The 14,487-nt window shown below is 31.8% G+C and overlaps 2 protein-coding genes across 2 annotated transcripts; both read left to right on the top strand.

Moving 5' to 3' along the window:
• The first annotated feature begins 4,039 nt into the window (after positions 1–4,039).
• On the top strand, positions 4,040–5,927 carry LOC109813202 (monolignol oxidoreductase AtBBE-like 13). Its single transcript, XM_020377345.3, has one exon. The coding sequence runs from the start codon at positions 4,087–4,089 to the stop codon at positions 5,677–5,679; it is 1,593 nt and encodes a 530-aa protein (XP_020232934.1). The 5' UTR covers positions 4,040–4,086; the 3' UTR covers positions 5,680–5,927.
• A 5,075-nt stretch (positions 5,928–11,002) lies between these two features.
• Positions 11,003–13,069, top strand: LOC109813208 (monolignol oxidoreductase AtBBE-like 13). The gene has a single exon (XM_020377351.3). The coding sequence runs from the start codon at positions 11,176–11,178 to the stop codon at positions 12,748–12,750; it is 1,575 nt and encodes a 524-aa protein (XP_020232940.1). The 5' UTR covers positions 11,003–11,175; the 3' UTR covers positions 12,751–13,069.
• Positions 13,070–14,487: the final 1,418 nt, after the last annotated feature.

Genomic DNA, 14,487 nt, shown 5'->3' with positions numbered 1-14,487 from the left:
TCAAATCCTCTTATCGTTGACATTGGGAGTTGGGACAAGGTGAAGATGGTGTAGTTGACGCGCTTGCCATGGTGAAGGTGGATTATGGTCGTTCACGGCAGAAGATGGACGCATATCAAGCCTAAAATCTAGGACTATTTCAAGGATAATTCAAATAATTAACTGCATTGAGATTTAAATTTTTAAATATCAAAATGATAAACTAATTAAAAGAGTGTTTAGACATGAAATTTTTTTACTTTTTTTTGGAAAATCTCATATCGAGAATATTAGTTTTCTATGTTGAACTTGTTACTTAAAAAATTACATTTCTTAGAAACATGTTTTTCGAAAATAGTTATTACATAGATTTTTCACATAATTATTTTCATTGGAGAAGTGAGAAATTAACATTTTTAAGTTAGAAATAAAATTTTAATAAAATAAAAATGTCATATTAATTTTATTTATTTATTTAATATGATAAATCATTATTAAATTGTAATTTTTTTAAAAGAAATTAATGCTTATAAGAGGTAACTGTGCGATTTGTTTAGCAAAGTTAGCTTATACATTGACTGAAAATTAAAAGCAAAAATAGTTAAATACTGTTTTTCTTTTATAAAAATGTTTAATAAAATTAATTATTAATTATTTTATAAATATAAATTAAAAAATATTTTTATGCGATTATTTACATAACTTTTTTTAAAATAAATATAATTTTAAGTTTCTGATTAATTTTGAATTTTCATTTTTTATTTAAAAATTAAAATTTTAATAAAAATTGAACTAAAAAATATAACATTTAGAATAAATATTATTATATTTAAAAAATACCAAAAATAATAAAATGCTAGTGTCGTGGAGCAATGCAAATGGTGGGTAGTTGAACGGTTGAACCACCTCTATTCTTTATTATTTCCTTCTGTACAAACTATTCAATTCTGCATTGTGTATCGTGGCCTGTATTCTGTTTTTTTTTTTTTTTTTAATTTAGGACTGTCTATATGTCATGAAAACAATAAACATTAATTATTATATTTTATTTAAATGATTAATATTTATAACTTATAAGTTAAAAAAAAAAGTGCACGTGTTTTTCAAGCAATAATGATGCGATTATTAATTTTTTTTAAATTTTAATTAATATATATTTAATCTTATAATAAAACTTATTAATTTGATATTTTTAAAATGATTATTATTTTTATTATATAAATTTATTAATTATACATTTTTTTCCTCAAGTTATAATAATTATAGATATTTAATTATTGTAATTTAACTGCAGTGAATCCTTTTTTCTTATCTTTTGAATTAAATAACAAGAGACAACCTAATCTAATATTGACGAAATCAATAATCTTATCAACCAATATTGAATTTAGAAAAGAAAAATGATTCCATATAAAATGATGGATCGTAATTTTTTTTTTAGGTTAATGATGAAACATAATTGAAATTTTGACGGGACATTTGTTTCTGGGAATATTATATTTTTAAAAATCATATTTTTGAAATTTTATAACTTAAAATATTATGTGTGAGAAATTTTATATTTCTCGTAGAAATATAATTTTTCTACTTATTTTTGTGGGAATAAAAATGAGATAAATCTAGTTATTATTTCTTTCTTGATAATGAAGAATACTCCAAAATAATTAACTCACGACAAATATGAAAATATTACATTTCTCATATTCACATTTAAGAAGAAAAAAAATAATGTATGAAACAAACACCTTATTTACTAAGAGAAATATTTATATTTTGTGACTATACTTTAAATTGGGTTATTTTTTTTATGGAAGATAAATAAAAAATAAATTTTTTTATTTTATTTTATGCAAATGATTTTTAAGAGAAATATTGAAAATTACTTTTTAACTAATTAAGAGAAAATGAGTATACAAATGAATGAAAGAGAGAGAGAGAGAGAGAATTAGTACTATGATATTAATTAGAGAGAAAAAAAAATTAAGGGAATGGATTAGTATGATTCGAACTTGTTATTGTTATTGTAGTTTTAATGAAAAAAATTAAAATTAAATATTTTTGAAAGAGATATTTGTCCTATATATTCACAAAAAAAAAAAAAGTTTGTAATTATGAACATTTTCTTGATCAACCTCGATTTATTTTCTTTGGAAGTGCTTCTTTCATCAACAAGTATGAATTCAATACTTTCTAGTTTCTACACATTCCGGCCCATCCAATTTCTTTTTCATTTTTTATTTCCTCACTTTCTCTCTTTACTCCATAAAATGGCAGTGAAGAAGAGTCAGCCAGTCAACGAACGATTTGCCCATAAGTCAAAAGTTGTCTCATTTATTAAATCTTGTATATGCCCACCACAGAAATTAGTTATTATTTTTGTTAGGAGATCATTTTTACTAATATCATAGTTATAGAAGGAAAAAAAAAATTAAAATTAGTTGTTTTATGCAGAACTAAATATGTGATAACATGTTAAGTTGCCAACAAAAGCCTTCTACAAGTTAAAAACGTATGTAATTAATCTCTTAATTAAAAATTATTTTCGTCTACTAAAAGACATTAGTTCCTTTACATTTAAGCTCAAATTAATCCTTGAAAGACCTAAATATTTACACAATTGTAGTCAGTTTTGCAAGTAATATTTACACAATTGTAGTCAGTTAAATAGGGGGTGTGAATTGTTTTAATTTTTTTTATATTAAGTTTAATTCTTATAAATTAAAAATATATATATGACCAACACCTATCTTAAGTGACATGAATAAGAAAAAAGAAAAATAGCCTAGTTTTTGTAATAAATACTATTTGACTTCCTCGTTTATACATTCATTACAAAACTTTCCGTTTCTAGTACGACGACTTATTTTTGCAATTTTGCTACACTTGTTATTTAATGTACATACATGCACCTACTCTAAACCATTCACTATCACACGGATATCTAGGTTTATTTTTTGACATGTAGCATCTTTAGTCTTCTAAGAACGTAAAACTTCATAAGAGAGTCCATTCTGTATAAACATATAAAAGAGTTTCCTACTCAATTAAGAATTAATTTTATTGAAAACTATATTAACAACTCAAAAATGAAAAAAAGAGTTAATCACTTATACACTGTCAATGTAAATTTTTTACACTGACAATCAATTATATCCTTTAATTGTACCATATCACGGTTAAAAATAAATTGTTTATAGTGACATGACACAATTAAAAAATATAATTAGTTGTCAATGTAAAAAAACTTTACACTGACAGTGTATAGGTGATTAACTCTTAAAAAAAATTTATGGTAGTTTAGTTTTCTAGCTTTTCTAGTGCCTTGTCTTTCAATTTTTTTTTTCTTCATATAGTTACACTACAACTTAAACTTTTTTTTGTATACGTTCAAAAACTACATGGCATCTTAAATTGTGACTTCAAATGTTCAACCCGAGTTAAGCTTGGCGACGATGGGGAATATTTGTTGCATTAATTACTCTTGGCAAACAAGTATCACGAAACTTGAAGGTGGGTCGTTAAACGTTACGTAACTCGATCAATTAAAGTAACAAATATACTAATCGATTAGTCAAGTGGACCATAGGATTATAACCACCAGAAGGCCCCGAATGGATTCGATTTAAACTTAGTTAACTCACAGGTAATATAAAATCATACAGAATTCGCTTTATTTGGTGCATGATCGCATAATGCTGCAAATATACAGACATGTTTATCACACTTATTCTTCCCAGAAACATTAAGAAACCCGTGGGGCCATTCAACACTAATTATGCTTTTCTTTGCACATGACTGAAGGGTAAAACCGCTATCTTTTATGGGGATGAAGCAAAGTCATTGTCAGATTATTTAGTATGTGAAAATGGTCGATATTTTGGAATATCTAATTAAAATGAAAAAGTTTATATTCCACATTGTCATAATTAAAATTAGAACATTCACCCCAAATCAATGCCAATACTCTTCATCTATATGACGTAGGTCTTAGCTCAAGTATCCCTATGCAGTTACAGCAACATGGCACAATGGCTCAATTATATATAGAGCATTGGTCACACCCTTCTTGGCACAAAACTATTAGACGTACCTTAGAAAACAAAAACCATGGTGTCACCAATCTCACACTTGCCACTTTATTTGGTCCTCCTATTATCAGTTTCATTAGCTAATTCAGCTTCACTTCAAGAAAGTTTTATCCAATGTCTCTACTATAATTCAGACAGAACATTTCAATTTCGTTCATCAGTTTACGCTCCAACAAACCCTTCATTCACTACCATCCTTGACTCCTCAGCACAGAACCTAAGGCTTTTGGTGCCTTCAGCACCAAAACCCGAGTTCATATTCACACCCTTTCGTGATTCCCATGTCCAAGCAGCAGTGATATGCTCCAAGAAACTTGGGATTCACCTTAGAGTGCGAAGTGGTGGCCATGACTATGAAGGGATCTCATACGTTTCCGAAATTGAGAGCCCCTTCATAGTTGTTGACTTGGTCAAGCTCCGTGGCATCAATGTTGATATCCAAAGCAACACTGCTTGGGTTCAGGCTGGTGCCACAACTGGTGAAGTGTACTACAGAATATATGAGAAGAGTTCAGTTCATGGTTACCCTGCAGGCCTTTGCACAAGCTTAGGCATTGGAGGGCACATCACAGGAGGAGCCTATGGAACCATGATGAGAAAGTATGGTCTTGCTGCTGATAATGTCCTAGATGCTAAAATTGTGGATGCCAATGGAAGGATTCTTGATAGGGAAGCCATGGGGGAGGACTTGTTTTGGGCCATAAGAGGAGGTGGAGGTGGTAGCTTTGGTATCCTTCTTTGGTGGAAGATAAAGCTTGTTCCTGTGCCACCAACTGTGACAGTTTTTACAGTTACCAAGAGCCTTGAGCAAGGTGCAACCAAGATTCTTCAAAGGTGGCAGGAAGTGGCACCCTTTATTGATGACAACCTCTTCATCAGAGTCATCATTCAACCATCCAGTGCTGGAAACAAGACTCAGAGAACCATCACAACTTCTTACAATGCTCTCTTCCTTGGTGGGGCCAGAACACTCCTCCAAGTCATGAAGACAAGCTTCCCTGAGTTGGGTTTGACAAGAAAAGATTGCTTGGAAACTAGCTGGATCAACTCTGTGCTCTATATTGCAGGCTTTCCTAGCGGCACCCCCGCAGAGGTTCTGCTCAAAGGAAAATCAACATTCAAGAACTTCTTCAAGGCCAAATCAGATTTTGTGAGGGAGCCAATACCAGAAATTGGGCTTGAGGGGTTGTGGCAAAGGTTGCTCGTTGAAGACTCCCCCTTGATAGTTTTTAACCCGTATGGTGGAAGGATGAGCCAATTCGCAGAATCTGATACCCCATTCCCTCATAGAAATGGAACACTCTATAAAATTCAGTACTTATCTCTATGGCAAGAGGGAGACAAGAATGCTGAAAAGCACATAGATTGGATTAGGAAGCTTTACAATTACATGGGTCCTTATGTGTCTAGCTTGCCAAGGGAAGCATATGTGAATTACCGGGATCTTGATTTGGGAATAAACACCAAAAACAGCACAAGCTACATAGAGGCAAGTTCTTGGGGTTATAGATATTTCAAGAACAACTATGACAGGTTGGTAAAGATAAAGACCAAAGTGGATCCTCAAAACGTGTTCAGGCATGAGCAGAGTATCCCACCACTTCCACTCTGAGTGCACAAGGCAATAAATGGGAAATAAGGCACTGTGATGCTACAATCATTAATTAGACTTGTATCTATAAATTTGTGAGAGTTAATATGGATACAATTAGATTATTAGTTGAGTTGTTTTTGGTCAATTTAATGTTGTGAGATACAGATTATACACCTAATTGTTTGCTGTTTCTGTGATTTGTGTACTTCACTAAATTATGTACGAGTGACTGAAGTGTTGTTTCTCAAGCAAAAACTTTGCTATCACTATTGGTCTTCTAATTTCTTAACATGATTCTCTAGTTTCACTTGGAGGCACAAATAATAATGCTTAACAGTCTTGTCCTATTTTCCCTCCTTCTATTCATGGATACGGAATAGTATCTTTCACCACGCCATGTGCACTATATGGATCAATTTCCAAATTTTAGGCTTCTGCAAAACTCGTCGCTTTAAATTTGTCAAACCAATGGGATCTCAAAATTTTAGGAAGCATGATTATTTATGGGCACCAGTGAGGTGGTGAACATTTATTTGGGTCTGTTTTATACATTAAATAGAATATTTAAAACCCTGGAAACGAATATATTCTTATACTTTTCTTTTTGTTTTAAACCATGTAATAAAGTATTAGTGTTTGAGTTAAATAGCATCACTATGTAGATAAAACATAATATTAGAAAATTTCTTTTTTTTTTAAATGTTATTTGGTCAAAATATTTATTAGTTTAGTTAATAATTAATTTTCGGTTAAAGAATTTAATTGATTACTTTAGTAGAATCTTTTCTCTTAATCATATACTTTTTTATACAAAATTCAAAATTGAAATAATACTTAAAAATATCAAGTTCAATATCCTTCAAACTAATGATTTATTGATAATTTTTTAGTGTTTAATTCAGTTGCATATATTTAATCATATCTCCAAACAATATTTTTCATTCTTATACTAATCATACATGTAAAAATAATTTCATTAGAATTATTTTTATAATACATTATTCTATAACTGATTTTCAAATCTAAGTGACGAGGTCCAGGACCAGGAAGAAGGAGTTCAAAAGGAGTTGTGGTAGATAGATCATATTTCATTGAGACCTAGATTCATTTTTTTATTGCTGTAATTTTTTTTTTACAAATAAAAAAAGTGATTTTCAAATAAATATGTGCGAACAATCAATTATATCTATCCTATTTTAAATCAAAATTAAATTAAGTTTTAAAACTAATTTTTTTAATCATATTATTAGTGAAATAACTTCTTTCAATGAAATTTGTATTCTAATTATATTATTTTTTTATCTTGAAGACTCAATTTCAAGTAACACTTGAATCAAAGGAACCCTTTATATTTTTGTTATGACAGGTTAGCTTTTTGACTTGACAGCGGAAGACACTAATTTTATTCAGGAACAAATAAACCTACAGCCAGCCACGCATGTCTGTTTTCATTCATTTGCCAAGTAAATTCTTTATATATATATAAGTAAATTCTAACTAAAATTTTAGCATATATATTTTATAGGCTAAATTTTTATTATATATAACTAAAATTTATAATAAATTATATATATAAGTAAATATTATATTTAAATTAAAATATATATAACTTATATAAATAAATGTTTTAATTATATAAATTATATTTTAAGTTTAAAATAAATTAGATTAGAGTATAAAATTATTTTTAATTATTAATAATTTATTTTAAAATATTAAATTGAATTAATAAATAAAAAGATAAATTAAATAAAAATTAATATAATTTTTAAAAACGCTTTCTTCGATAAATATTTTCCCACACAGATCGACAACCGTTTATATATAGGAGTTGATTTGTTATGTTTATATACTGCTGGAATGTTGAGCTTTCAAGTAAGCTGTTGCTTATGGGGCCATGAATGGGCCTCATTGGGCTTTCCATTACAAATTCTTGTGTATTTTTCTTTCGGTGGATGAAGATATTTTGTTTAACCATACAAATTAGTGTTCTCCAGTGGTCTCAAGTGAAGTGATTAAGAGCTGACACGTGTAGAAACTACAATCAATAGAGCCATTTGATTTCTAATAAAATATTTTCCATCCCCTTCCCAGTCACCACCACCAAATATGAAAGGAGAAAATAATATTACGGATTACTAAATATTTAATTTTGAGTCTTAGTTTTGATAATAATAAAAAATACAGAGAAAAATAATTTTAATATAGTCAAGATTTAAAAAAAAAAGATAAATATTCTTGTCAATACCATATAAAAAAAAATAAAAAAAAATAAAGGATATAATCTAGAATTTTAATTTCACAGACAATACTATGTTAAGAGAATCACTCTATCACAATATTCCTTAATAAGATTAGTGACACATATTAAGTGTGAAAATTTCTAATAAAGTGCACCAATTAAAATTTTTTATAACCAATTTATTTGTATTTATATCAGTATTATAAGTGTTTGAAAATGTTTGAGTTTATAAAATTATGCTATAACTACTATATAAGACTTTTTAGCTTATTTTATAAGTTTGTTTATATTTATTATTTTTTATGTTTTCTTCTTTTTCATTAAAAAATATAATTTAATTAAATAAATTTACATTTTTTATATCTTACTAGTAATTTGTTTTATATGTTGTTAATATTTTTTAAGATATTTATTTACTTATGATAAAAGAAAGAATTGGCATGCTTACATATCATCCGCTTCTTATTCCAATTTTTTGTCATAATTTTTTTTTTTACTCTTTTTACTCAAAAACGTTATTTATAATATATTCAAATTCTACTTTTATTTTTTTCTTTTAACATTGATGGACTTATGACCTAGTTTATAAATGATAGTGATAGTCTTTGTTTCCTCTACTCTGAAGAAGCTATTCCTCTTTCATTTTTTCCATTTAACATTTATCAATTCATCATAGAGGTTATGAATAACGAGAATAATTTTTGTTTAGTCTTCTCTAAACAAGCTAAAATATCAAATCAAATTGTATTTTCATTACTCCTTCTTGCCTTTAGTATTGAGATTTTTTCTTTTCTTTTGGTTTCTCTTCTTCCTCTTGTCTTAAAATTTCGTTCTTCTTCTCTTCTACCTATTTTGTTCTCCTTTGTTCCTTACTTTATTCTTCTTTCATTTTTTTTTCCTTTTAACATCTATTGATTCGCCATAGAGGCTACGAGTAGTGGTGATAACTGTTGGATTCATCCCAAGTCCCACATCTGTAAAATAAAGGAACATTGGCTAGTTTATAAGGGTGTCCACCATTCTATATAGTATGAGGCCTTTTGGGAAGGAGCCCAAAAACAAAACCGTGCAGGACTAGCCCAAAGCGGACAATATCATACTATGGTGGAGCAACAAGTGGACTATCGGGACCAACAAGTGGTATTAGAGCCAACGGTTCGGCTGGGTTTGATGCGGGAAGACCCTCAGTGTTGTGCCTCGCGATGGAGATCCGAACTTGGTGCCTTGTGTCGAAAGTCTTCCTGATATTGTGGTGTTCAGGCGGCGTGTCCCGTTAGTGTCCCGTAGAGTTAACGGCGGTACAAGATGGTGATGGATTATCGCTTGAGGGGAGGAGGTCACGAGACATGTGGTCCTTGGTCTGAGGAGAGGTTTGTTGGGATTCATCCCAAGTCCCACATCTGTAAAATGAAGGAACATTGGCTAGTTTATAAGGGTGTCCACCATTCCATATAGTATGAGGCCTTTTGGGAAGGAGCCCAAAAACAAAACCGTGCGGGCCTAGCCCAAAGCGGACAATATCATACTATGGTAGAGCAACAGTTGGACTATCGAGACCAACAATAACCTTTGTTCAATCTACTATGAACAAGCTAAAATGTCAAATCAAATTATATTTTAATTACTCATTCTTGCCTTTAACACCTATATTTTCTCATTTCTTTTGGTTTCTCTTCACCTTCTTTTCCCACTCTGTTCTTCTTCTCATTCTCTTCCAATTTCATTCACTTTTACTTCTTATTTGTTTTTATTCTCTTTATTTTGAGTTTATTTTTCCATTTTGTCTCGCAATATGTTATGAGAAGGTTGTTGTACAACAGTGTGGAGTGTGTGTAAGATTGTTCCTATGATGATTTTCTTTCATTTTCATCTTCAGAAAATCAAACATTGTTCTATGGGTAACATTTCCATGTTTTTCATTTTAAGATTCACAATACATTTGCCAAATTTTTTAGTATCTCCACAAGTTTCAATTTTCACATTTATTATTTATTTATTTTTACTTTAGACTTTGTGATTTTGCTTTTAGCCTCTTTGCATGTATTTGTGTTCCATTTCCGTGTTCTATACACTATTAGTCTTTCATATAGTTAGAGAATTAGCTAGCTTTATTCATGCTCTCAACTTGGATTGGAAGATAAATTCATTTCATAGTACACATGTTAAAAACTTTAAGTGATAAAATGTATTTAAAACTATATAATTTGTGTAATAGTTAATAAAAGAAATTTATTGATAGATTGTTAACCGAAATAAATGAAAATAAAATATTTTTACATTTTATAAAAACAAAAATGAGTTAATAAATTGAGTTGGCTCGGGTCAACCCAAGTTATATTAGTCAAACCCATGAAAAAAATGAGTCAACATTTTCTTAATCCCTTAAAGTCATGAACCGGGTTGGTCCAGATTGGTTCACGAGCAGCCGAATCGATATCTCTACTTCAGAGTTCGATGTGTACGAACTGTGTGTATTCCGTTCGAATGTTCCATTCCTGATAATTAGAGTTGAACGAGTTACATTCTGACTTCGTTGCTGCAAGTTTTTTTTTTCTTTACCGCCACCGTTTTTCTCTTTTCTTCTTCACTGAATGTGTTAAATTTTGCTATTCTTTTTCTTTGCTTGCAATTATGACAACCTCAATTATAACCACGATGCTAAAGAATTTGCTGGTGCATGATCGCATAATGAATCACTTATTTGTCTATTATGTATAACTATAATAAAGTTGATAAATCTTTAAATTACTCTTTTATTAATCACACCTTTTAAATAATTGCCTAATTTTACTACTTTTTTTGTTTTATGTTTTTTTAATGAGAGAGACACAATTTCAAATATATATTTTTTTTAAATAAAAACAAAAACATAAAGTGCATTTTTCTACTATTTTTACGTAAAAATGTTAATAAATCCGTGGGGCCATTCAACACTAAACGATAATATCACTTTCATGGGGATTTAGCAAAGATTATGTTTCACAATCCACAATATTCAGATTATATTGTGAAAATGGTCCATGTTCTTGGAGTCAAGTTAAAATGTAAAAAGCTTATGTTCCACAATCCACTCTTATAAGTAAAATTAGAACATTCACCCCAATCCAATGTCAATACTCTCCAGCTGTATGACGTATGTCTTAGCTCAAGCATCCCTCATTCCCTCCCCATAAAATTACACCATTCTGTCACTAAAGCTCAATTATATATACAACATTGGTGACACCCTCCTTGGCACAAACCAGAGTCCAAAACCTGAGAACACAAAAACCATGGTGTCACCATTCTCACACTTGTCGCTTTTAGTTGTAGTCCTCCAATTATCAGTTTCGTGGGCAAATTCAGTTTCACTTCAAGAAAGTTTTGTCCAATGCCTCAGCTTGATTTCTGACAGAACATTTCCATTTAACTCAACAATTTACACTCCAAACAATCCTTCATTCACCAGCGTCCTTGACTCCTCCGGTCAGAATCAAAGGCTTTTGGTGCCTTCAGCACCAAAACCCAACTTTATATTCATACCACACCGTGATTCCCATGTCAAAGCAGCTGTGATTTGCTCCAAGAAACTTGGGATTCATTTAAGAGTCTTAAGTGGTGGCCATGACTATGAAGGAGTCTCGTACGTTTCCGAAATTGAAAGCTCCTTCATTGTTGTTGATTTGATCAAGCTCCGTGGCATCAAAGTTGATATCCAAAGCAACACTGCTTGGGTTCAAGCTGGTGCCACAAATGGTGAAGTGTACTACAGAATATATGAGAAGAGTTCAGTTCATGGTTTCCCTGCAGGCGTTTGCACAACTTTAGGAATTGGAGGGCACATTACAGGAGGAGCATATGGAACCATGGTAAGAAAATATGGTCTTGCGGTGGATAATGTCCTAGATGCTAAGATTGTTGATGCCAATGGAAGGATTCTTGATAGGGAAGGCATGGGGGAGGACTTGTTTTGGGCCATAAGAGGAGGTGGAGGTGGAAGCTTTGGTATCCTTCTTTGGTGGAAGATAAAGCTTGTTCCTGTGCCACCAACTGTGACAGTTTTTACAGTTAACAAGACCCTTGAGCAAGGTGCAACCAAGCTTCTTCACAGGTGGCAGGAAGTGGCACCCTTTGTTGATGAGAACCTCTTCATCAGAGTCCTCATTCAGAAAACACAGAGAACTATCACAACTTCTTACAATGGTCTCTTCCTTGGTGGGGCCAGAACACTTCTCCAAATCATGAAGACAAGCTTTCCTGAGTTGGGGTTGACAAGAAAGGATTGCTTGGAAACTAGTTGGATCAAATCTGTGCTCTATTTTGCAGGCTTTCCTAGTGGCACCACCCCTGAATTTCTGATGAAAGCAAAGGCACAAAAGGTCTTCTTCAAGGGAAAATCAGATTTTGTAAGAGGACCAATACCAGAAACCGGGCTTGAGGGGTTGTGGAAAAGGGTGCTGATAGAAGATAGCCCCTTGATAGTATGGAGTCCCTTTGGTGGAAGGATGAACCATTTTTCAGAATCTGATACCCCATTTCCCCACAGAAAAGGAACACTGTTCATAAGTTTGTACTTGTCCTTTTGGCAAGAGGGAGAAAAGAATGTTGCAAAGCACATAGATTGGATTAGGGACCTCCACAACTACATGGGTCCTTATGTTTCTAGCTCCCCGAGGGAACAATATGTGAACTACCGTGATCTTGATTTGGGAATAAACACCAAAAACAACACAAGCTACGTAGAGGCAAGTTCTTGGGGTTATAGGTATTTCAAGAACAACTTTGACAGGTTGGTAAAGATAAAGACCAAAGTGGATCCTCAAAACGTCTTCAGGCATGAGCAGAGCATCCCACCACTTCCACTTTGAAAGCACAAGGCAGAAATTAGAAATAAAAGGCAATGTGATGCTACAATCATTAAACTGTGGTATCTATAAATTTGTGAACTTGTTTGGAGCAATAAGGACACAGTTTGATATGTTACTTTGTTTTTGGTCGAGTTAATGTTGTAAGATACTACTTATTGCTATCTGTCTTCTCTATTTGTATATTTCGCTAGACAATGTGTCGGTGTGAGTGAAGTGTTTCTTCCCAAGAAAATAACTGTGGTATCACTAGTTGTATTATTCTGTCAAACATGATTCTCATGTGTGTCAGTTTTAGAAGCACAAAAAATAATTCTTAGCAGAGCAGCTTTGTCCTATTTTCCCTCCCTCTATCAAATAAATTATTGGATAGGGTCCATAGGGAAAACGTATCTCTTTCTACCTACCAATTATTATGTCCACCATCACCATATCGATCAATATTCAAACTTTTAACCATGTCAGCCAAGACAAGTTCCTGCCAAACACTACGCTACACTTGAAGCTTTAGATGGGTACCCAATCGATGTGTTTCTCACCTCCAAATTTTCCTTTATCGGTGTTTATTGTGTGTTATAGCTTGTTAATGTTCCGATGGATTAATCTCTAGGCCTTGTTCGATCTTGGGTCTGATTATTAGTTAGCATAGCATGTGGTCTTTTACATGTACTACGACTGCTTCTATAAAGAAAAATAACTTTTTTAACGAGTCTCAAACTATATCAATGGTGTTTGGTGCTAAAAGTTTATACACACATGACTTCACATTTATATTGTTCACTTTAAGCTTAAGTTTTTATGATTTTATTTTTAATCATATTCCAAAAGGTCTCATATTATTGGAATGTAAACAAGTTTCACATTATTCAAACAAAATAATGGACATAGGTTTATATACATAATTGTTTTAATTGGTTAGAGGTCTTTTGGAAGATGACCAAAAGTAAAATCATAGGGGTTTAGACCGATATCAAAGCTGATGGTTTCAACCAAATGACTGACTTAGAGTCTCGGATAGTCAAGTGATGTGTCCTATTGATGTCACCTAATAGTGGGGGACCTCTATTGAATACACATAAATGAAAAAAAAAAGAGATTAAATCATGATCCTTTGTTTGAGGGGAGGAAAGTCTCATATCATTGGATCATGACGAGGAATAAAGGTTTATAAAAGCACAATAGTCTCCATTAGTATGAGACCTTTTGGGAGATGATTAAAAACAAAACCATGAGGATTTAAGTCCAAAGTGGACAATATCATACCCCCAATGAATACTCGTAGATGAAAAAAAAGGGAAGATAAAGTCACGGTCTTTTGTTTGAGAGGAGATTTGTTAGAGTACAATAAAGTCTCACATCATTGGTTTATGAGGAGGAATAAAAGTTTAAAAAACACACAAAGTCTCTATTGGTATGAGGTCTTTTAGGAGAAGACAAAAAAAATCACAAGGGTTTAGACTCAAAGTAGACAATATCATACCAATGTGGAGATATGTGTGAGTGAACCTCAGGTGCCTAACTTTAATTTCACTAGGTGATGATGGAGTTAGCAGGTGGATTTGGATAAAGGATCCCTTATACCAAAAGTCTTCCTGACGGTGAGTTCATATATGGAGAGTGTCCTCTTGATAATATGAAAGGTTAACACGATGGAGCGACGATGCAAGTACTTTGAGCGTGACTAGGCTCTATAAATTATTTTTGCTACAAGAAGGGTAAACCATGATTCTTTGTTTGAGG

Source organism: Cajanus cajan, chromosome 2, assembly GCF_000230855.2.
Source record: "Cajanus cajan strain Asha chromosome 2, NIPB_CcT2T_4, whole genome shotgun sequence".
Classification (NCBI taxonomy): domain Eukaryota; kingdom Viridiplantae; phylum Streptophyta; class Magnoliopsida; order Fabales; family Fabaceae; genus Cajanus; species Cajanus cajan.
This window is presented reverse-complemented; position numbering and strand designations above follow the sequence as displayed.

Excerpts from the sequence above, each read along its gene's own strand:
- LOC109813202 (XM_020377345.3), top strand. The coding sequence starts at position 4,087 with ATGGTGTCACCAATCTCACACTTGCCACTTTATTTGGTCCTCCTATTA.
- LOC109813208 (XM_020377351.3), top strand. The coding sequence starts at position 11,176 with ATGGTGTCACCATTCTCACACTTGTCGCTTTTAGTTGTAGTCCTCCAA.